At 56.1% G+C, this 22,996-nt stretch overlaps 1 protein-coding gene across 1 annotated transcript; it reads left to right on the forward strand.

Annotated features, from left to right (window-relative positions):
- The first annotated feature begins 14,018 nt into the window (after nt 1-14,018).
- On the forward strand, nt 14,019-21,894 carry CCDC92B (coiled-coil domain containing 92B). Its single transcript, XM_065647313.1, has 4 exons — nt 14,019-14,063; nt 17,306-17,459; nt 19,666-19,713; nt 20,784-21,894. The coding sequence occupies exons 1-4, from the start codon at nt 14,019-14,021 to the stop codon at nt 21,431-21,433; spliced, it is 897 nt and encodes a 298-aa protein (XP_065503385.1). The 3' UTR covers nt 21,434-21,894.
- The last annotated feature ends 1,102 nt before the right edge of the window (nt 21,895-22,996 follow it).

A 22,996-nucleotide genomic window follows, 5' to 3' on the forward strand; every position in this document is an offset into this window, starting at 1 on the left:
GGGGGACAGAGAGGAAAGGAAAGGCACCCACCAGCCATAGCCGCCGAAGGAGACGCTGCGCTTTCTCTGGAACATGGCAGTGGCGCGGTGCTGCCGGGGCGCTCCGGCCACGGGGGATGCGGTGACGGAGCCGGCAGCACCGCGTGCCAGCTGTGCCGAGAACAGCACGGCGGGTGCTTCCTGCCCGCGCTGTGCTAGGGGGACCCAGCACCTCCTGCTCAGCTGTCCCCAGCGCAGAAGCGCATGTACACACACATACAAACACCAGAAAAGTCATTTCCTTTTTTTTTTTTTTTTTTGTGGCCTGAGGCTTTTCACAACCTTACGCTGCAAATATCGTATTTCTCCGAGTGGCAGGAGCCACAGACAGGGTTGCATGGGCAGCACACTGAGCCATGGGCACAGCGTCGCCCACCAGCATCATGCCATGGGGCTGCATCCGCCGCGCCTGCCCGGCCACCACGACCCAGTGCAGATGTCACCAGTGGCAATGCTGAGGTGTCCCTCCTGGGGTGGCTCTGCTCCTGGCTGTCCCCAAATGACCGGGCTGCATCCACTGCACCAGGCTGGCTCCGTGGCAGGGGATCCTCTGACTGACCTGCCAGTGTATTTCATAGGACATCTCACTAAAAGCATTAAAACTCAATAAGCAAAAATCCCATTGTGGCAAACAGATCCCCTGTGAGACATCTCATCCCAGCCCCGAGCAGCTGCCACACACAGGTTTTCTCTCCTCCAGTCCCCCAGAAGCTCCATAACATCAAACCCTCCATCTGCAGCCTGGCCACAGCAAAAACCCCGTGGTCCTGTAACAGGCAGGCTGCAGCAATCCCATTTAAATGGAAATGCTGACCTCTAGCTGGGTATGAGCTTACATCAGTCACCAAGCCCCCCAGGCAGCCGTCCCCGCATCAGCTGAAAGCCTCCAGCTGCCACGGTCCTACCGGTTTGGCTACTCGAACACTCACCTCCTGCTCCGGTGAGTTAAAATATCACCTGGTGCACACAGAAAACATCCCCTGATGCGGCACCGCGGGGCTCCGGCGGGACTCAGCAACGTTCAGTCCAGCGCTTGGCACCCACAGGGGTCAGACTCCCATCCAAGCACCCAGCAGCCTTAAACGGAGAGACATTGGATTCTGTCTGATATGTGAAAGAAGGAGGGGGGGATAGGGGGCTGGAGGGAGAAATCGCTCAATTCCAGGGAAAAAGCTTGAAATCCAGCTATTTCTACTCCTACTTTTCAGCCCACAGCCATCTCTCTCCTTACAGGCATGAAATGATGGAAATCCTTTGCATTTTAGAGCTCCTAAGGACATCATTTAAAAATAAAATAAAATAAAATAAAATCCCCCAAATGCTGCAGGCTTCAAAGCCATAATTTAGGTACCATGAAATATTTGGAGCAGACACCTGCTTTGAGAACATTTGCTTCTGGCCTGCATGCTCTGTGTCAAAGCTCTGCACCAACAGCAGGGTGACGTTATCCTCTCACTTCATCTTCCCCCAGGTCACGTCTTTCTAACACTTGTACCAGTTGATTTCTGCCCAGCTCTACTGCGATTCACACAGATTCACACACCCGCCATGGGATTTCGGAGCCCAGCAGGGCAGGACCTTGCTGCAGCCATAGGGACATTGTCCCCATGTCCCACTGCCCAGGAGGGGTGCAGGGCAGTCCCAGCACAAATCCCACCTCACCCCGCTGTGGGACCAGTGCCCGGGGGTACGCGTGGCTGGTGGGGGCTGAAGCGGAGCTCTCCCTGCTCCCCCGCTGCCAGGCACCCTCAGGGCTGCAGGGACCACCAGATACAGGTGACAAACAGCACTTGAACAAGGTTAAACACATACCAAGGACTCAACTGCAACTCCCGGAGGCCACCAGCCTCCCTCCGCTCAGCACCACCTCACCCGCATGGGAGCACATCCAGAAATAGTTTGTCTGCAATGACATTTTCTCACTTCCCCTCTCCCCCGCAAGGTATTTTGCACAGTTGGGCTCAGAAACAAAAGGAAAAATAAACCCTCCTCCCTTCAGAGCAGGCACAGCCAAATCATAACTGACCAGTCAAAATTAAGAAACAAAGGCCTGGGGGAGGATGTCTCCTTGGTACCATCTGCACCAGACAAAATTCAAATTTCTCAGGGCACCTGCCTGAACCAGGAGCTCCCATCGCCCTGCCCCACGCCGGCAAGCAGCCCCCGCCGCACTGGTGACAGCGGGGACAGGGAGCAGCAGCTGGGGCAGCAAGCCATGCTGTTAACGAGCCAATTAATAAACCCAGACTCCCCTGGAGCATTTGCAGCTCCCAGGGCACAGCGCACAGGAGAGGTGCCCAAGTTTCAGCCGCTCCATCGCACCCCCAGCGCGGGCACAGGACGGTCTGGCTGGGCAGCGGGCCATCTGCCGGCAGTCAGAGCCCACACCACGGAGCAGAATTATGCCCAGGAAGGACAGCGTAATTCTTTCCTTTGTTACTGAGGCTAAGAGAGACTGATTGCATCACGAGTGCTTTAATATTGCATGCGGCATGCTGACGGTATTCATCTTTCTATTATGATTCTAAGGAAGGTTGTGGGCACCCAGAAATATTAGATTTTGTCCTGGCAGGAAGAACACGCTGTGCATATCATCAGCCTCAATGTACAAAGCAAAGGAAAGCAGTGTCCGAATTAACTCTGACTCAGTGCATGGAATATTTTTAACAGTATTTTCTCCCCTTCATGGTGCTGCTAAAGTAAAAGGAAGTGTGTAACTCAATGCCTTAAAGAGCAGCTTCCCACAAAACCCAGCTTGGTCTCAAAGGCCAGACCCATCCATAAGCCAGGCAGCAGCTCAAGAACCTGCAGAAACAGGCAAACTGACCCAGCCGGGTTTGGGACCACAGCAAGAGCCGTTCCAGAGCCGCTGTCCCGGGGAACGCTGGCGGTGGGTGGGAGCAGAGCTGTGCCCAGCCTGGCACAGACTGCAACGCTCGCAGGACCCCTGTGCAGGAAGGCAAGGCCAGACTGCAAAGTCTGGGCTGCTTCAGGACAGTAACACCAGCAGAAATCTATGTGTTGAAGTATTTCGAGGTCTGAAGTCCGCCAATGCTAATTTGTCTTTTCTTTGCAGTATTGATTGCGCTGTTTCCAGGCAGTGCAGAGGGAGGGTGAGGAAGGCCCATCCAGGCTGTACATTCAGAAGCAAACCCCCCACTCCTGCCACACGTAGCAAGTGACTCCCCATCCCTCCCACACTCATTGCATGGAGCATCGGGGAGCTCGACACAACCCGTCAGGGCCCCGGCTGCTGCCTTCAGGCCTCCTGGGGTAACCGGGTTTCCTGAGCACCCTGCAGCACCAAAAACATCACCAGCATTCGTGTTTTGAACACACACGTGCTCTCTGGGCACCCAGCCTGACACACGTGAGGCAACTGGTTCCTCCAGCATCACACGACCCAGCTCTGTACTGCAGAGGGACATGGAGCTGGTCTGATCGCAGCGCTGTGCACGGAAAGTCATCACGCAGGCTCCCAGGCTCATTAAATTCTTCTCAGCCCAGTATGAATTTAACATACAGAGCTGCTTGTTTTCTCAGGTCCACCCATTGCAGAGCTCTGTCTTGCTGGCGAGGGGAGGCTGTGTCCTTAGGAAGAGCCTGTTCAAGCAGACGTTTGTGTGTCTGTTTGCCCCACCTTTCCCAGCCACGGACCTTCCCATGCAGGTTCAGCACAGGAGAGGATGCTCCAGCCAGGCAGGCTGGCACAGAGCTGGACCAGAAAAACCCAAGAGCATTTGGCCCAGATCACACAGCAAACATGGGCGGGATGCATCTGCAGCCTATGAAGAAATTGTGGTGAGACAGAAAAAGATCTGCTCAAAGTAAAGAACAGCACTGGCAAAACATGGAGGGAGGAAAGCATGGGTGAACCTGAACATGCTTTGGCTGGAAATTAGGAAGTTTCTCATCTTTAATACAAACAGTCTCTTGAACAGTTTCCTAATAACAGAAGGAAAAATAAAAACCTAATTGACACTCAGCATGTTCAGGAAGACACCACAGGAGATGGTGCCTGCAGAAGCAGGAGCTGGGCTCGGGGACCAATGTCTGCCCTCGCCCCTCACAGCCCCAGCAGCAGATGGGGAACCACTCGCTGCCCAACACCAACATGCGCTGGCGCAGGATTAGATTTAGGCAGCAGTCAGGGCTCAAATTCAAGGCCAAACTTGTACATGGCTCCATCTGAACACTGCAAACAAGACATGCAGGATTTGGACTTAAGCTTTTCAAAACCCTGCTACATCTTGCAAGTATCACCTGTATTTTTCCACCATTTTGAGAGGTGTTTGAAAGAGCTGGGCTAGATTCAAATCAGAATTGAGAAACAGCTCTTTCTGGTTTGGCATCCAACTTGGAGGCAGATGTTAACTCTAAGCAGGGATTCATCTACACCCATGAAATTGGAAAGAAGTCTGGGGAGAAGGAGCTGTTTTTAGCTCCTGGAAAAAATGTCTCTTCCTACTGTTGCTACTGAAGTCCTGTTCCTGTTTCCACAGCAGCCACTAATGACAATCAAGCATCTGACTTCAGGTACACGACAGGCAGCAGAGGGACTCTCCCAGCAGCCCCCAGAACCTGCTACCATACAGATACGCTCAGGGATGAAGAGGAAGGAAGGATGCTAAAACAAATACCGGCAAATTAAAAAGTCAGGTTTGCTGCTATGGTTATTGTGAGCTGCCCTTTGGGAGGAACCAGCAGCAGAGGGAGCACGAAATATCTGTTAAACCTGATGTGTGCAGAAAGGGAGCCTGCTGCCTGGAATCATGCTTCTTGTTGCATCTGAATTTAGACTCCTTGGCGTGTTTCCAACCTTCAATAAATCGTGCCATGTGGACAGACATTATGTCCCTTGTGCTACTAAAACAACAAGCAGTCTTAAATAAAACAGTGAAGCCTGGAGTATGCAGAAGATGAGGAAATAAAGCAGGACCTGGCAAGATCTGTCTCACGTCCCGCATACACCAGGGATACGGGTGACACGCTTGCACAGCGGGTACACCAGTGCTCACCCGTGGGGATGAGCGGGATAAAGAGAAACGCTCTGCTCTCCTTTGGAGCAGACATGACGCTGCTTCTCTGGCAGAGATAAGCTGTGGTCTTGCTCGAAAAGAGAGGGGAGCAGGGCCACCCCAGCAAACAGGGCACTGGGTGCATCGCAAGGCTCAAACCGATCTCCTTCTGTGCCCTGTTTCTGTCAAATGCAAGAAATCTGGGGCTCCTCAGCAACGAGGCACCTGGGGAGGCAGGACCGTGACCCGCAGCCCACCCAAGGGGGGCCCCGAGCAGGCACCGACGCCAGAACCCCCCAAGACAGGGGAGCAGAGCGCTGAAAAGCCCTTTTGAAGTTGCCTCCTTTGAATTGTCATTATTTAACATAAGTGCTGGCAAGCACCGCAGTCACACCGGGGCACAGATCCCAGCTCCCTGTCCCCAAGCCCCCCACACAAAGCCCCCGTGCCTGAAGTATTTAGCGCAGATTTAAATGCAAACCGAGAAGCTGAGAATGGCAAAGCATTTCAACAATAGATCTCTCGGCTCTGCCTTACATTTGCATTCAGACAAGCCCATACAGGGTAAAAACAAGGACAAATACGGACTTAAATCTCTTCTGTTGAAGGATTACCCTGGATATTTATATTCTGGTCCCCACACGCGCTGTAAATACCGTTATATACGTGTGTTTAGATTTAGCAAGACTCAAAAGCACCTTACCTGTGTTTCCGCTGCGTTCCCGGTGCAGCAGCAGCCGCGGCTGCGGGGGCGCGGAGCAGCGCGCTCCCCGCCCCGCAGCGGCCGCATCCCCGCGCAGCGGCCGCCCCGCGCAGGCTCCGAGCCGGGCGGCGATCGCGGGGCTGCGGGGGGGCTGCTGGGGCAGAGCCGCCCCCGCTTCGTCCCGCGGAGGGGACAGGAACGAGCGCTGCTCCAGTAACGTGTCAGCGAGAAATCGGCACCGGGTCCCTTGAGGATGGGGATGTGACAGGGTCCTGGGCAGGGGCTATTCACAGCGGGGACTTCGGTGGCGTTGCTGGAGCAGAAGCCGCCGCCAGCGAAAGCTGAGGATCTCGCCTGTATAAACCTGCCTGGGACTTTTAGAGTGAAAGAGCTGTTTTGTGAAAAAATAACTAGAAAATGGAGCTACCCACTTCGCATTTGGCTTTGAAAGCTGACTTTAGTCTGGCATGCGAGCCCGTTCGTGTGTTACAGCCAAACTAGAGACAGACGCAGACTGGACCACGCGAAACAAGAGCTTCTAGGGCCAAAATCTAGGCCCACTGAGAGGAAAGGCAAAATTTCCATTCCCGCTGACAGGCCCCATCCTTTCTAACTCACAGGTCATCCCCCCAGCCCCACGATGCTGTCACCTGGCAGAGCCCCAAGGATCAGCCTGCACCACAGAGCTCAGCATGCTCCTCACAAGCCACGTTGCTTGGGTCCCACTGGTTCCTAAAGAGACCCAGTGAAACCAATGCAATCCCCTTTTTTGGTAGCCCTGAAACCTGTTTAACTGCTCCCAAACACAGCACTGCAGGGGTCCAGGGCTAAAGCCACTCAGTTGGGCAAAGAGCCATAGGAAACTGGACCTGTGCTCTCATCCTGGAGTGCTGCTCCAGTGGGACCGATGAGTACATTAATGTGTGCGAATAATAAAATACACCTGTTACATTAACCCCCCAGCAGATAGGCCCTCCTCTTGCTCAGCTGTGTCACCAGCATTATACAAAGAAAAAGCAGCAAGTGCTCAACTCACCGTGCTCACTGATGTCCCACACACTCTACCAGACTTCTCCAGGTAACTCCCCAGCCCACTGGGAAATCAAATGAATCCAGTGGAATTAACCCCAACGGTATTTAACATTAGTTATAAATGGCGTTACACACATTGAAGTTCCACATGCACCCCCTCTCTCCCACTGTTATTCTGGCACAGGCGATTCCAGGGAAATAAATACTTCAGGGCTTTAAGGGCTCTCAGAGCAAAACTGCTGCTGAAATAAAGAGGGAAAAGCTTTTAGCAGCACAGCCACCCAGGGACTCGGGGTGTTTCAGTGCTCTTAACAGGCAGCAAAACAGACACGGCGCTATATGTGTCTTGAGGCCTGCAAGGCTTTTATGTTAATGGCATTTTATCATCAGACACTGGGATCCAAACTGACGGCGATGCATATGCATCAGCAGGGAGAGTCACAGCACTTGCCCAGGACATGGCTCCCAGACATGTTCTCAACGAGCTGTGAAGGGGAGAGTTTAAGCACCAAGTGAAATCGGGGGATCAGAACAAATACTTTCCAGAGATCACTTGTGATTGGGAGATATGCAGCCTCCCAATTTATTTTCTAAGTAAATCTCAAGTGTGCTACATGCTTTAAGGAGGTCCCCAAAAGACTATGTGCTTGACAAAAAGCATGGGGCTTTTAAAAACAAAAGTTTGGGATGGCAGCCAGTGATTTGTCCTTTCCACTGCTGTAAACCCGAGGGCACTTGTGTGATATTTGCAGCTCCCGGCTGCAACCCCTGCATCTGGAACCTTACTTTAAAGTGAAACCCAAGATGCTGAGATATTCACAGGGCCCCAGAGACAGGCTGAGGCTCAGGAGACCCACCTCAAAGCCACGAGGGCTCATGACAGAGCAGGCTGTCAGCAGCACTGGCAGGGGACATGGCAACGCTCCCCATGGACCCCAGTCCTGCACCCACCAGCCCCCCCTTACCTGCTGGGTGAGCCCAGGTCCGCCCGGCTGACGATGCGGTGCTGCTGGGGCGAGTACAGCCACTGGAAAGCCGTCAGCGTCCTCTCCTCGATCTGAAACCGGCCTTCCCTCACGTACCTAAAAATAACAGCAAGAAAGGCTGAAATATTTATTAGTGCAGGATTGCAGTGAGGGAGCGGCAGGACGTGGAGAGCAGAGCAGCTGGCTCAGCACCACCGACTGCTCCTCAGGGGCAGCAGCAAAACATCACAGCCCCAACTGTCCCCATCAGCAGATGCTCCCATGGACACAAAGCCATAGCTGGGACAGGGCATCCCTTCCAGGGCGTGCCCAGGGGAGGGGATGGTGTCTCCTCCACCACCCTCAATCCCCACCACCACTGCCACCAGAGCAGAGGTCCCCGTCACCCAGCACGGGCAGCTGCAGTGCAAAGCCCTGCAGAGGACATGGGATGCCCCAGGCCAGGCCCATGAGCACCCGTAACCCCCAGGCACAGAAAAGAGCAAACATCTCCAAACGGGATGTTTCACTGTAAAACCCTGGGAGGCAGAAGCACAGCACCCCCAGCTCAGCACCCCCGCCCTGGGGCATCATCTGCTCCCACAGCTCCTGACCAGCCCCAATATTAGGCATTAGTCTGGTCTGAGAGCCAGTGATTTCTAACATTGTTTTGAATGTCAGGCCAGATGTTGAGGCTTATTAAATAATATTCAAGTGATGAATTGATGGTTATTATTTTCATTAGAGAAGTACAGGTTCTCTCTTACATGAGCAAAATGTCGGTAAACGCAGTCGTTCCCATCTTTTAGAATACAATTCTGCTGCCTGTTTTCATCCCAACAACCAGCTGCACTTCACACACCCTTCTCTGAACATGAAATTTCATCAACAAGCAATTAATTATTTAAAGCCCCTGTAGTACTGGTTGGAGACACATGCACGCACAGCTGCAGCATCCATGAAAGCCCAGCCAAGGCTGGGGCGAGCTTGCAGCCTCTCCCCTGCGTGCAGATGCTGCTGGCCTGAACTCACCCAGCCCAGGGCTGGGGGGATCCTGCCAGAGCCAGGGGCAGTGACAGCGCAGGAGTCGGGACCTCCTGCTCTCAGCCAAAGGAAAGCCAGGAGATTCTTTGAGTGTCCCCGGTACAGACTGACCCGCTAATTTTCTTAGTACAACCAGCCAAGCACATTATAGTCCCAGTGTTCCCCTGCAGCTCTTGCACATGATAACATTGCACAAAGTAGTGGCAGGCAAGCCAGGACGCCTTTTGAGAAGGAAGGTGGAGGGGGGTGAGACAGGGCGATGGCAGAACAATCAAGTAGCCATTGTAACAGTTCAGGTCTAAGTGTGCAAGAGAAATAGTGTCCTAGGCTGCTGAGGAGGGGAACAAAGAAAGAAAAAGCTTAACAAGCATAGAGTGATCCTCCAACAATTTCCACTCTGTTCCCCCAGGTTTGCTGGGAAACCACCCACAGCCGGGAGCCCCAGCCCGGCTCTGGGATGCAGGATGAGCCCTGGGCTCACTCCAGCTCTTACACCAGCAGCACCATGCTGTAACCGAAGTCACCCCAGTCACAGCCTGGCATCGCTACAGCGCCCTGCTCAAAAGTCACAAGCTTTGGACGTCACAAACTACACAATTAAAAATCAAAAAATACAGAGGAAGCTTGTTTCCAATGTCAGCCCAGCCCAGCTGCTCTGGTCACCGCAATCACCCGTTCCCAGCAGGAAGAAGCAGGTCCCCACACACCAAGCCCAGAGCAGCCTCAGCACCCCTTCACCCCCACCACAACAGCCAAGATGTCCCCCAAGCATCCCGTGCGTGTCTCAGAGACTTCCCGCTGCACGTACAGGACCCAAGTGTGCCCGGGACCAGGATGCTGCTGCTCCCCACACTTCTCCCGTGCAGGGCAAGGCCATTTCCCAGAAGTAGATTATTGCTTTGGGATCCAACTCTTCTACTGGACCCCAAGCACCAGAGATCCCCCTGCAGCAGCTGCAGCCCCAAACTGCCCTCTCCCTGTCAGGGGAACTGTGCCGTCCCCCACCAGCTGGAGTAGCCGGCCGCCGGGGACCCACCACAGCCCCGTACCCAGGACCACACTGCGACCCTTGGGGTGCCCCGGGGGACCTCAGAGTGCCGGGGCTATGTCCTGTCCCCCCCAACCCCACCGGAGCCCTCCCCAGCCGGGATTCCCCCGTTCACCTGGCTCAGCAACCGAGGCTCTCCCGGGCTAGGAGCAACCCCCCACGCTAAAGCCTGGACCCCCTTGCAAACTGAGCCCCTCTCGTCGCCCGCCGGGACCCCCCGGCCCCCGGAGCTGCCCCGGCCCCTGCGCCGCCCCCCCGCACTCACCAGCGCACCAGCTCCCAGCGCCGCTCCCCCGCCGCCTTGCCCGAGGCCATGCCGGCCCGGAGCGCTGCCGCAGGGCGGGCGGGGCGCCGGGAAGGGGGAGCCCCGCCGGGGAAGTGGGGGACCCCGCCGGGGAACCCCCGGTCCTGCAGCGCCGGAGCGCGGTCACCGTCCCCGCGGGGGCTGGGGCGGCTGCGCGGGCTCCTGCGCGCTCCCGCCTCCTCCGGCACCGGGGGACCGGGCCGGGCAGGTGCGGGGGGGTCACATTGCCCAGCCCGGTTATGTAAAGCCCCGTGCAGTGCCCGCTCCTCCCAGGGCAACCGAAGGGTGCTCGGGGGGGCTGCGCGGGTGAGGGGCTCCCACCCACCGGCTGCATCCCACCGGAGCCTCCAAGGACATGCACGTTACGTGTTACTTCAAGAAGCTTCAAATCCCACTAAAAACTGCTCCTCAACAGTGATGTTCTGGCCCTAAACCCTTGCTTTTCTAATCTTTAAGAACATAATTTCCCAACTCAGCAACCCCAGCTGCTGCACCCATAATCCAACAGTTTCATTTAAATCAAATAACATTGATTACTGAAGTAAGTACCTATTATTGGCAACTCTGGAGTCCCAATCTTGTTGGGCCCAAACACATCTGAAAGGCATTAGTGCCTCTGTCCCAGCTGCCCACTGGTCAGAAGCAGAGTGGTGCTCTGCCGTGTCAGCTGGAGAGTCCATGCCTTGCTCAGGGTCATGTAAACAGAATTCATATGCTCCTTTGCACCCCCAGCGCTGTGCTGATCCCAGCGGGACGTCCCTCTGGGCCAGTGTGCCAGAGCCAGCCTGGCAGATTTGGCCTCATTTCCCCAAGCTGTGCCCCGTTCAGCCAGGTGTCACGGGGCTGTGCTGCCCCAGCACCACCGCAGCCCTCCCCACAGTCAGCTGGGAGAGCAACAGCTCTTTGAAGAAGGACAAATTGCATTACTTAGCTCAAGCAAATATCCTTACAAGTCTGATATTTTCAAATCCCAGTGGAAATGTTAAGCTAATGTTAAATTTATCAAAACCCTCTAGCTTTTAGCCCTCCATCACTTTAAGGAGCTTCTTATTAGTTTCTTCAAAGTAATTAGAAGACACACACACATTACTTTTCAATTAGGTTGAAAAATAATATTTGAGGCAAAGTTAAACTCATTTTTAAATTAATGTAAAAAATCCCCTAATAAATAACTCGGGGTTGGAGGGGAAAGCAGTGGTCTAAAGCACTCCATGCAGTTGGCCCCAACAGGCATAGAACGTGGGTTTAACTTCGGTGCACACTGAGACAGACGCTGCTCTTGGGAAGTGGCTGGATTATCCCGGTATTGGTTGTCAGCTCTGATGGGAACTGGTGTCACCCATCGCAAGGCGTGTCACCACAGACAGACCTGCGGGCAGCCCGCACCGCCGCCACTTCCCGCACCGCTTCCCGCACCGCTTCCCGCACCGCTGCCGGTGCCGCTGCCGCTAGAGGCCAGTGTCGATTCGGAGCTGCGGGCAGCACCGGCCCCGCCCGGCGGAGCTGCCGCCTGCGACACCGCGCTGCAGCATCTGCAGCTCTGCCATCTCCATCTCTGCCGGGGGGCAGAGCCACGACTCTGCAGCCAAACCCGGGCGCGGGGGGCTCCCTGTGCAGCTGCTCCCCCCAGCCCCGCTGCCACCCACGGGCCCAGCCAGCGGGTGCTGCCAGCAACCTCTTTGGGCAGCACTGCAGCTGGATGTCTCTCAGCTGGTGCCCAGCAGGCCAGGAGCAGCCCGGCTCTGCCCGACAGCCTTCGGAGCTCTGTCACGCACCAGGGCTGTCAGCAGGGACCCCACAACTCCTCCTGAGGCTGAAATGGATATTCCTACCAATTTTGACTCATTGTGTTGATCACAAACCACCTCAGACCCATCAGAGAGGCCGTTCCTGTCTCTCAGAGCAAGGTGGGAGCAGGGAAGGGGTCGCAGCGTAACTGTGGCGCAGAACAGCGCGGTTGCAGGAGGCATTAGCTGAGGGACTGCTAGGCCATGTCCCAGTCAGAAAGCTGAGAGCAGCTCTCTCAGAGCAAAAAGCTGCCAGCCAAACCAGTTCACTGTGGAACGATGAGCACAAGCAAGAGAGGTGATGGGAAATGTTAATAGTCTGTATCCATTGTGGCTGAATCCAAGCTGCCAGCAACTGCTGCAGCAGCACCGGCTCATCCTGTGCCCCGCTGGGTGCAGAGGGTGCGCTGTGCCCTGCTGGGTGCAGAGGGTGAGCTGTGCCCTGCTGGGTGCAGAGAGTGCGCTGTGCCCCGCTGCCTTCCCCCACAGCACGGCTGTGTCCCAGAGCCATGACCTCATTCACAGAGGCAGCTCTCCCTGAATGCCTGACCTTGGTTGTTTGGAGGCTTGTCTTTTATTCACTGGAAAATCAATGAAAATTGTACGAACCTGGTGAAACATGATGCACTCAGAAATCACTCCTCCCTCTTTCTCCAACCCCCCTACCTGTAATTCACTGCTACTCAAGTTAGCACATGAGTTAGGGGAAGATACAGTGAGATATTAAAACAGCACACACACCCCAAACATAGCAAACTGCAAAGAGAGGGGCAAAAGACACCTTGGCAAGAGTTGACCTGATGGTTATAAGCACGTGAGAGGTGCTCCTGATGAGACAACATTTATCTGAGTAAGAATGTCTGCACTGTCTTCCTTCACGCAGAAATCCTTCACCTCTTAACAACTTGTTGTTGCAGGAAGATCTCTTTTTTTCAGAGAAAGCAAGTTGAGAGGAGGCCCACACAGGAGTCAGCACAGGATAACCTCTATTGCTTTGTTCAGCACAGGCACTCAGTCAGAGGTTTGAAACATCCAAGGGGAAGAAAGGACGTGTGGGATGGCAAAACGATACCATAAACCATACCCTGTGGGCTGCCCTACGACATCTTCACATGCTGTTAGTGCACTGAAGGCTGAATAGGCAGAATAGTGGCCGTTGTAATGTGAGGATGGCAGCACAATCTGGCTGAGCATCGGAACAGGAACACTGCACTCTTTGTAGCATATTTGGGAATAAGGGAATGGGAATCAGCAGACTGTCAGCTGACGGGGAGGACGCTACCATTTCTCTGTGCCTTCATTGCCATGCGACATGGAACAGGCCACTGCATCTGAGCTTCCCCTGCTGTAAAAGAGGCGCAATGAATTTAGTCATCTTTGAAAGTGGAGCCCCAGCTGGTCTGCATATCACAACGAAAGGGTATGAAGAATTAGTAAGCACATGAGTAAACCACCTTTTCTCACCATCTCTCTGACCACAGCTTCTGGGAAGCTCTTTTTTGACTCGCGCTCCCCACTGATTTCCTGGCTGGAGTGGGGACCATCCCACATTTCACTTCCATTCCCCCTTTCAGTCGCCTTGACGCTGAAAACCCCGCAGGACACGCGAACGCTGCGGGTTCCCAGCCGCCCCCGAGCCCATGGTGGCCCCCGGTGGCGCCCGCAGCCCCGGGGCTGTGCTGGGGGCGGCTCCGGGACGCGCCGGCTTCAGCACCGCGGACAGCGGCGGGGAGCGGGACCGGCGGCGGCCGCGGGGGTCCCGGGGAGCGGAGCCCGGTCCGGTGGGGGGTCCCGGGGAGCGGATCTCCGACCCCAGTGCGTCCCCCCCCGGGGCAGCGGAGCCCCGGCCCGGCTACGAGGGGAGGTTCCCGGCGCTGGGGTCGGTCCCCCGAGCCCCCGCCTCGGTTCCCGGCGCGGCCCCGCTCCCCGCCCTCGCCCCGGCGGAGCTCCCCAGTTCCGGTCACGTTGCCGCCTGTTTACGGCGCGGCTGGCGGCGGGGCCGGGCCGGGCGAGGCGGGGCCGCCGCAGGCAGCGCGGGCAGCGCGGGAGCCCGGCCCCGGCCCCGGCCCCGCCGCCCCATGACGCCCAGCGGGCGGCCGGCGGGGCCCCGCCGCTCCCCCCAGGTAAGGGACAGGGGCTGGGCGCAGGGGGGGCGGCCCCGGGCGGGGAGAGCGGCCCCGGCGGGCGGCGGCGGCGCGGCGGGGATGCGGGCGCTGGCGCGGGAGCCGGGGGACGCGGGCAGGGAGCGGCCCGGGAAGGGTCTCTGCGCTGCGTGGGGACCGTCCCTCCAGAAGTTGCCTCCAGCCCCGCTTGTGCCTGTTCTAGAAGTTGCTTCGCCCTGTGCAGACCCGCCGCTGGTTCCCCGCCCGCTGCAGAGGGCAGTTCCGAGCACAGCGGGGCTCTGCCCGCCGGCAGCTGCAGGGTTAAGTGTCTGTAGCAGGACTCAGCTGCGGACCAGAAAGCGTCGCTCCGAAATTCCCGAAGTGTAGGATGGCACCGGGGGGATCACCCACCTAATGTGATGATTGATTCAAAGCGTTGATGGTTGGCCAGATTCTTCTCCTGGCAGCGAGCTGAATCCATAGTTAATTCCCCCGGAACCAGCAGGAGAAAACACGGCCTTGCTTTCAGCATCTGCAACCAAATCACAGGCTTCAGCTTTGGCTGTTAGTCAGGCAGTGGTGTTTAGAGAATTGTGAGAAAACACAATAATTTATAAACACCGCTTGTATTGATTTTATCTTGAAATAGATACTGATAGATAATGAATAACAAATAGGATTCCAAGTGTAATTCTGCCTCTGCTGAGATCAAGGAAGGTTTCCCACTGACTTTCACAACGCCAGGATTTCACCTCTAGTTTCTATTCCTGGCATTGCCGCTACCTCTGTGACCTTCTACAAGTTTCTTAGCTTCCTGCTGCCTTGTTTTCCTGACATTTAAAGATGTACTAGCTTTGTGGCATTGTTGCTAAGTTTGCATTTGTGTTCTTTGAGATTGTAAATACTAAACAGTATAGATTTCTAATACATATCAGTGTTTATTCCTGCATATGTTTTAATGTGATGGAAAGGGGGTTGCTGGCAACCACAACAGGACAAATTATCGACCTGTTTTGGAAAACCTTGTTTGTGCCCTCTGACTCCTGGTTAATTTGCCATTTAATGGGGAAAAATGATTACGTGATCTCGGTTTGATGGTTGTTGTGCTGGGTATGTGTATGTACCATATCTGCCTTTCAAATGCACCATCAGAGCAGAGGTTTTTCCTTGGGTCAAAGTTTTGGGATTCTGATTGGCATGAAACAACAGCCTTTAGTATAGTTTTGCCCTGGAAGCAAATTCTCAAACAATGTGTCTGTGCAATGAAAATCAGCTCTTAGCAGACTTGCAACTAAATTGGTCATTATAGCTACTGCAAGAGGTTTCTTCAGTCATTTTGATTTGTAAAATGAGTTCTGGTAAGCTGGCATGAAATTGTGAATCTCACTGAGGTCTTCTGCCAGCGCTTTGGACCACCCAGCTGAGATCAGGACTTCCAATGTGCCTTGTCCCAAAGATTGTAGTCGCATGGTGAGAACAGTGAAATGTCTGACATTCCTGGCAGGAGCTGAGAGCTGTTTCTCAAGGGAATGGGTGAAAGTCACAGTGGACAGACAAAGCTCAGCCAAACCCACTAGAGATTTCCCATAGCAATGCTGAAAACAGACTTTCTCCACACACAGTCAGGTAAATTATGCAGGCTTTTTATCTTCCAAATCAGAGACAACAAACAGATCTCAATTCCAGAATTGTTTTTCTTCGGCTTTCTTTACAGCTTGATATTTATCAACTACTTATTTTTAAATTAAAACATTTTCATTGGTAAAAAAGGGTAATTTCCCACTTAAAGGGAGGAGGGAAAGTTCAATGGAAAATTTGCAGCCATTTCTATTAAAGACATTTCAACTAGACAGAACAAAGTGCTTGAAAATAGCACTATGTATCCCCCGGGCTTTGTCCAACCTACTTTCTGCCGTTTCTGAGATGAGGTGCCCCAACTCCCATCAAGAAGCTGCTCTGGGCCCAGCGCACGGCGTGTTCCAGCCCCGCAGCTGGCGGCAGGACGGGCTGTGCTGGGGGTGATTTGTGTTTCCAGCCTGCAGCAGATGCCAGGTAACTGCCACAGCTGCTGCACTGGCACAAGTAAATTACTACCCCCTTAAATTCTCCTCCCTCTCATGGAACAGGAGACCTGACCTAAGGATTTCATGAATCTGGAGAGGCTTTGGCAAGAGGAAAGCTTTGAACTCGCAGCACTGCCAAGATCGCTTACTGCGGAATTGAGCTTAAATGCAGTTTGATTCGATTTAGGTTGCAGGAATTGTCTTGAAATGTGCTATGTTACCCAGCTGGGCTGTGCCATGGACATAACCCAGAGCGCTCGCTTCGTTTTGAAGTTTCTATAGAAAGAAACCTGAAGTCAGACGTGAATGAAGGAGGGAATGGCAGCAGCTCCCCAGGGACAGGACAGTGCACACCGTCCCTCAGGCTGGCTGGTGCAGTGTCACCCCGTTGGCACCACGGTTTGCTGAGGCTGCCCCTCCTCCTGGGTTGCGTGCGGGGAGTCAGGATAGATTCCACGTTCGTAGGAAATGGTGTTTCCCAGGATTACGAGTTCTTTCAGGGGATTATTTTTTCTCCCACTGCACTGGCACAGGTGGGCAGCTCATGGTGCTGCTTTGCCGGAGCTGTTCACACGTGGTGAGGGACCCCAATATGCGCTGCACCGCCCGGCGCGGGACTTGCGGCAGCTCTGCTGTGCTGGCCAAATTACTGGGGAAAATGTTTCTTCTTCTGGAAGACAACACGACACTCCTCGCCATGTAACACTGATTGGGTTAGATGGAGCATATTGTATTTTTCATGTGTTAGATCTCTCACTGCAGTTACTGCTTCGTAACATGCGGCTTGTCAGGCGAGAGCCAAAATCGTCTCTGGTGCAACTCCCACCTGGGGACTGCAGGAGCAATCCTGCCCCAGATGCGATCCTGCTCAGCAATAATACATTTCCTAGGGCCAAATCCAAAATAGAAACGAGCCATTCCAATGTCAGGGTCTGTGCAGCAGCATTTTCTGCTTCTGCAGTCCATGAGCCTCCCAGCCTGCACACAGCAGGACGAGAGCCAGTCCCAAGAGGCGCTGGGGCAGTGGGACAGCTTGGGGACTGTTCCCTGGGGACCTGCTGAGTGCAGCTGCATCACCCACAGTCACGGCCTGTGGAAAGGGCAGATGAGAGCAGTCACCCATCTGCCCCTCGCCAGGCTTCGGGGACTGCCCGCTGAGCTGCTGTGCATCTGATCACCAGCCATCTCCGCTCCCCACAGGCCTGGACTGTGAATTTGGTTGCGATGGAGACCGTGTCCCTGGAGCACCAGATCCAGAGCGTGCAGCGGCACATCGCTTTCCTGAAGAAGGAGCAGATGGAGCTGCTCCATGACCTGCACCTGGAGATCCTGCGCCTGCAGAAGCACTGCTCAGGTGAGCGCTGGGGCGGCCACGGTGCGGGGGAGCCACGAGCCCACTGAGCACCTGCTGGCACCTGGGGCCGGGCCCACGCGGGAGCTGGCGCTGGTGTTCGGCAGGACGCGGAGGAGGCGAGCACCGAGCCAAGGGATCCTGCTCAGTGTGGGATCAGGGGATCTCCATCCCTTCCAGCCTCCTGCTTGCACACCTGGCCAGGTGGCACCAGCCCCTGCCTGGACCATGCTACATGGTCTGATGTGCGTCAAATCCTCTGGAATAGCTCCTCTGCCGATGGGTGCCAGCAGCTTCCTCCGGCTGCAACACTGAAGAACCAGAGCGATTTTTTTCCTGGGCATCAGCTGGCCAAGCGGGTGATAAAACAGGAGTCTGTGTTGATAATCCAGCATTAAACCCCCTCCCTTTGCCTACATGCCGTGCTCAGGGCATGCTTCTGAAGGAGGATTAGCGCCGGTAGCTCAGCGCTCTCCCGGCTGCGTGTTCTGCACCTTGCAGGGGTTTGGCTGCAGCAGTCACTGCCCCGAGGGATTCCTGGTGTAAGGCAAGGGAAAAACCAGCATTAGCCAGCAGGATGGTTCTGCCTTTTCCTCCCGTGTTCTGTGCCCACAAAGGTATTTTGTTCATTGCAATGTGAAAGTGGTTCTTCATTTCTCCCAAGTGCCAGTGTGCCAGGGGAAAGAAGTAATGGGGGCGTGTGAGACCACTTTCAGAACACAGCCACCAGCCCCCCGCCCATGGCCCTGCTGTGCCAATGTCACCCAATGTCACCCTCCCCTTCAGCCAGCCTCGCTCCCCAGCCCCCTGCCTGCCACCAACACTCCTTCCCGCTTGTGCCAGTGCCCTCATCAATAATTCAGCCATAGCTAATTACTCCTTGTCTTCCAGCATCTCGTTCTCCCTGATTCCTGGGTAACAAAGACATGTCTGTAGTGATAGAATTGTCTGTTTCTCTCCATCCTTTCTGAGCTTTTGCTGTTCTGTTTCGTTATTTTAACAGCTTCATCCAGAGCCTCTCCAGATAGGAGACAGCAGAGTTCTTGTGCCCGGGGGCACGAGAGCCCAGGGGGTTGTGAGTCCCAGGGGCACAGCTGGTGATCAGGGATCTCCTCCCAGGGCAGGCGAGTGACAGCCCTGTCTGATGGGACAGGTGACAGCCTCAGCTGACGTGTGTGACTCTGCAGCCCCTTCCCATTCGGAGCGATGGGGGCAGCCCCGACTGGTTTGCAGGTGACTTCGCAGGCAGTTTGGGTGCCGCGGTCTGGAAGGTGTTTGCAGAGGAACGCGAGGGCTCCATCAGCGTTCCCCGCCGTCCCGCGGAGCTGCACCGCTTCTGCCCTGCAGAAGCTTTCCAGAAACTGCATTCCATTCTCAGCTACTTCTGCCTTCTCACTACAGATTTGTTTTCCAAGGCAGACGGGCAGAGAAGCCTGAGCCAAGCATTTCATTTCAGAAGGATGGCAGTGATGAGGATTAGAGTCAACATGAAAGCAGATTAAAAGAAAAATGTAGGGCAAAGATTAACCATTTTAACTCATTTTCAGGTGAAAAAAAAGTCCCAAAACAACCGAACGCTGCTACTGCCCTTTTCCTTCTCCCTCAGGGCTGCTGGGGGTTTGGTGGGCTGTGATCATTATCTCAAAAGTGATTGTATGTAAAGGTGCACAGGTTAAAGTGAACACGAAGTCCCTGAGCTCCCCCTCGCTGCCCTGGAGTGGGGCAGCATCCCTCTGTGGGCGCATCGCGCCCAGACGAGCCCATCCCACACGTGTCACGTGCAGAGATCAGCCTGGAAGCAGTACATTATGAAATACTTGGGGCGGCAGCTTACACTTTGGTCTATTTTCAGTCCGTTGCTCTGCTCTTTGTTCTGATTTAAAGCACTGAAAATGGTTCAGCAACTCTCTTAGAAAAAGCAATGGCATTGCCAGAGAAACGGAGCCTCCCGCTCGCCGTGGGGCAGGACCCGCAGACGCAGCGCTGGCCATATCACAGGGGCAAGCGCCGTGGCAGATCTCAGACTTCAAAGCTGCTTAATAGCATACAAATTGCCAGGATCATGTATTTTTGTCTCAGCCTGTGGCTCACGCCAAGGGCAGGCAGAGGCAGCGCCGCAGCGGTGCTGAGCGCCCGTGTCCCCGGCCCCAGCGGGAGCGTGGGACGGACGGGGGGATGCGCCTTCAGTCCCCTTTGGTTTCTCTTCCAGAGCTCACCCATGACCTGGAGATCAAGGAGCTGGAAGCCCGCCAGCAAGGTAAGGGCACAACCCCAGATAAGATCTGGGGGAGCGTGTCTGGGTGTGGGGGGCAGCCAGAGGGGCCGTGGGGGTGGCCCAGGGAGGGGACACGGACCTTGTCTGCAAGGGACAGTTGGGCTGCAGGCAGGGCTGGCGCTGGACAATCAGCGTGCGCGTTCACAGCCTCTTGGCAGCCCGTTTAGTGCCTGGGCAGCCGCCTGGGAGGGGCTGGTGTGACAGCCAGCACCCCGGGCTGGCTGTGCTGACCTGACACTGACCCAACGCCCGCAAACCCTGCAGCCCCAGGGAAAAAACAGCGACATTATCTGCCCCTTCCAGCTCCGCTCACCCACTGCAATCCAGATGCCAATTCTGAAAATCTCCCAGCACCTTCGGTTCATCAAACAATCAGTTTTGCCCACAAAATAATGTTTGAGGTCCCCCTGAGTTCACTCCTCCTGCACAGGGTGGAGGTTCCTTCCCTGCATGCACAGCCTGGCTCCCCCGTAATCCCAGGTTAGCATCTCTGTCCTCGCTAATTGGGCTGTGGAGTCTCGGGTTTGAGCTTGACAACCCCTCCTAAATTGGCCCGATGGTTTCGCTGCTGCCGTTTCCTTTTCTCTTGCAGGCGGTCTTCTCTCCCCCGTGCCCTCTGTGTACACTCAGAGTCATCTTTAGGGTGAAAGACTAGTTACCCAGGGAAATCTTAAAACTGCAGCACGAGGCTGCAGCGAGGCAGAGGCGGCAGGTTCCATGGCAACGGCATCCTCCGCTGAAACTGCCTTTGCTCTCGCCCCTTGGTTTGGGTGTCGCACACCGTGCCGTGCCCGCAGCGCCGCGGCCGGGGTGACGGGCAGGGCTGCCTGCGCTGGCAGGGGATTTGGGGCTCCAGCTCCCAAAAGCACCCGAGCAGCCTTAATGGCACCACTGGAACACGGCAGCACCACGGAGCGGCCAGCAGCCGCGTCCATGTGTCCTCACAGTCATGTCGGGAGTGTGCAGGGACCCCCGGGAGCTGTGGGCTGAGTCCGTTGTGCCAGGCTGAGCCCCCACTGCTGCCCCTGACCCCCCGTGCCTTGTCCCCACAGACGTCCTGGACCGGGAGCTGGAGGAGAAGTGCCGGGCGATGGAGGCCCAGCTGCAGGAGAAGGAGAAGGACAACCTGGAGCTGCGCAAGGAGCTGCGGCACAAGGAGACGCTGGTGGCCGCGCTGCGCTCCAGCCTGCGCAACAAGGAGCGCCGGTTCCTGGAGGAGCTGAAGCGGCGGAGCCACCGCGTCACCATCCTGGACACGGAGCTGCAGAAGCAGACGGAGGCGGCTGCCTACCTGTCCCTGCAGCTGCACGCCACGGCCCAGCGGCTGCCGGGGCCCCGGGCGGGCGGGCGGGCGGCCCCCGAGCAGCCCCCGCCCGAGGGCAGGCCCCGGCGCCGTGCCCACCGGCCACAGCCGCGGCGCCCACCCGGGGATGGTGCCCGCGCCAGGGACCTCGCGCCGGAGGAGCACGACGCCATGCCCGACCCGGCCCTGTTCCTCTACACAGTGCGGCCGCACGGCCCGCAGCGCCCAGAGCCCCCCACCCCGGCCCACAGCACGGCCGGTGCCGCCGCGGCCCCCCGGGCACAGAGGCCGCCCCGGCAGCCCCCGCAGGAGCCGGCAGCCAGGGCCAGGTCGACCAAGGGCGAGCCCAGCAAGAGGCAGGGGCCCGGCCCCCAGAGTGCCCCCCGCGCCCGGGAGTAGGCGTCGAGGGGACGGCACGGCCCGACCGGCCGGCATGGCCTGAGCCCAGCGGCACCGGGGTGGGCGCCGGCCGAGCTGGCTTTCCCCGTCCCCTCGGAGGGGAAGGGGCAGCAGAAAGCGGGTCCCCTGCTCGCAGCTCCTGCCCACGGGCGGCTGGGAAGGAACCCCCCAGCCCACAGGATCTGAGCCGGTGGGCAGCCCAGCCCCAGGGCTGCGGAGGGAAGATGGCTGAGCGCCTGTGCAGAGCTTGCAAGGGAGAGAAAAATGAAGAAAAATAGGATTTCTGCGATGAGAAGATCTGCTGCTGCCACTGCCCCCCAGGGTGGAACGCCAGGTGCGTGTCCCTGGCCGGGGTGTGTGTGCGGCACACGGTTCGGCACTGCGGGGGCTCGGCCGAGCCCCAGCCCTGGCTGGCACTGTGCAGGGGGATTTCAGGCCGGCTGTGCCCGTGCGGGCTCTGGGCGAGCAGGGGGCTGGGGTCCCCGCGGTCACCCGCTGTCACCCGCCCTGCAGCGGCAGCAGGGGCGGCTCGGGCGGCAGCGTCGCGGGCAGGCGGTTCCCGGGGTGTCGCGCAGGGGAGGCACCGTTTGGCCTTTGGAAATGGCTGTTTCTCTCAGGTTCCGAGTGGTTCTGCTGAGGGTTTGTCTCTGTTCTAACACGGGAGAGGGCAGCGCACGTCTGCGCTGTGCGGCTGCTCCCTTGGCTGTGGTGTGCACAGCTGCTTTCCTCTCTCCTTCCTAGACAATCCCGATGAACAGAGTATGTTGCATTTTTATTATAAAATCCTTGATAAAATCATGGTGTTCATGACTGACCTGAGCATTGAAAAGGGGAGGGAGAGGTATGATCCTTCTTCTCTGTAAATACCTTCCTAGCAATCGTCATTTTTAGTGCCTAGTATGTAAATGAAGCAACCCTGTTTGAGCTGCAGGAGCTTTTCCTCTTCACTGCTAATTAGCAGCTTGCTGAAGGAGTTGATCTCATTTCCAGTCCCCCGGTTGCTTTTCTGGTGTTTGCGGGCAGCTGGGCAGGCCTGACCCGCAGCCCAGGGACGGGCTGCCTGAGCGAGGGGGGAGCTCCCAAACGGACGGGGAGGGAGCCCCCAGTTTCTCCCTTCACGCCAGCGTAACCTGCTCGGAAATGAGTTGTTGGGGTGAGCCCTGTGCTTTTCCCTGGGCATCCTTGTCTTGGAGCGGGAAGGGTCAGCTTCCTGCACGCTGTACCCGCTTCCGTCACTGCTGCTTTTCTTCGGCGGGAGGGAAGATCTAGAGATACTATATATACACATATATATACACACACATACATGCACTTGTTTTGAAGGGAAAACACTGTATGATTGTAATAGAAATGATGTCGAGATAAATTATTTTAATCTTTGTATTTATATAAAATGATCAAAGAGATCAAAATGTTTAAAAAAAAAAAAAGAACAAAAAGACAGCGTTCCTGTTTTTCACTGAGCAGGCTGCTGTGAGCCGCAGGGAGCCCGGGCAGTGCTGCCCTCCCCCCGGCGCGGGGGCTCCTGCAGCCCCCCGGGCTCAGGCTGGACATGAGCCCCTG

This window comes from Caloenas nicobarica, chromosome 17 (assembly GCF_036013445.1).
Source record: "Caloenas nicobarica isolate bCalNic1 chromosome 17, bCalNic1.hap1, whole genome shotgun sequence".
NCBI lineage: Eukaryota > Metazoa > Chordata > Aves > Columbiformes > Columbidae > Caloenas > Caloenas nicobarica.

Coding starts and splice junctions, on each gene's coding strand:
- CCDC92B (XM_065647313.1), top strand. CDS start 14,019: ATGACGCCCAGCGGGCGGCCGGCGGGGCCCCGCCGCTCCCCCCAG. Junction 14,064..17,305: donor GGCCCCGCCGCTCCCCCCAG/GTAAGGGACAGG, acceptor CGCTCCCCACAG/GCCTGGACTGTGAATTTGGT. Junction 19,714..20,783: donor GCTGGAAGCCCGCCAGCAAG/GTAAGGGCACAA, acceptor TTGTCCCCACAG/ACGTCCTGGACCGGGAGCTG.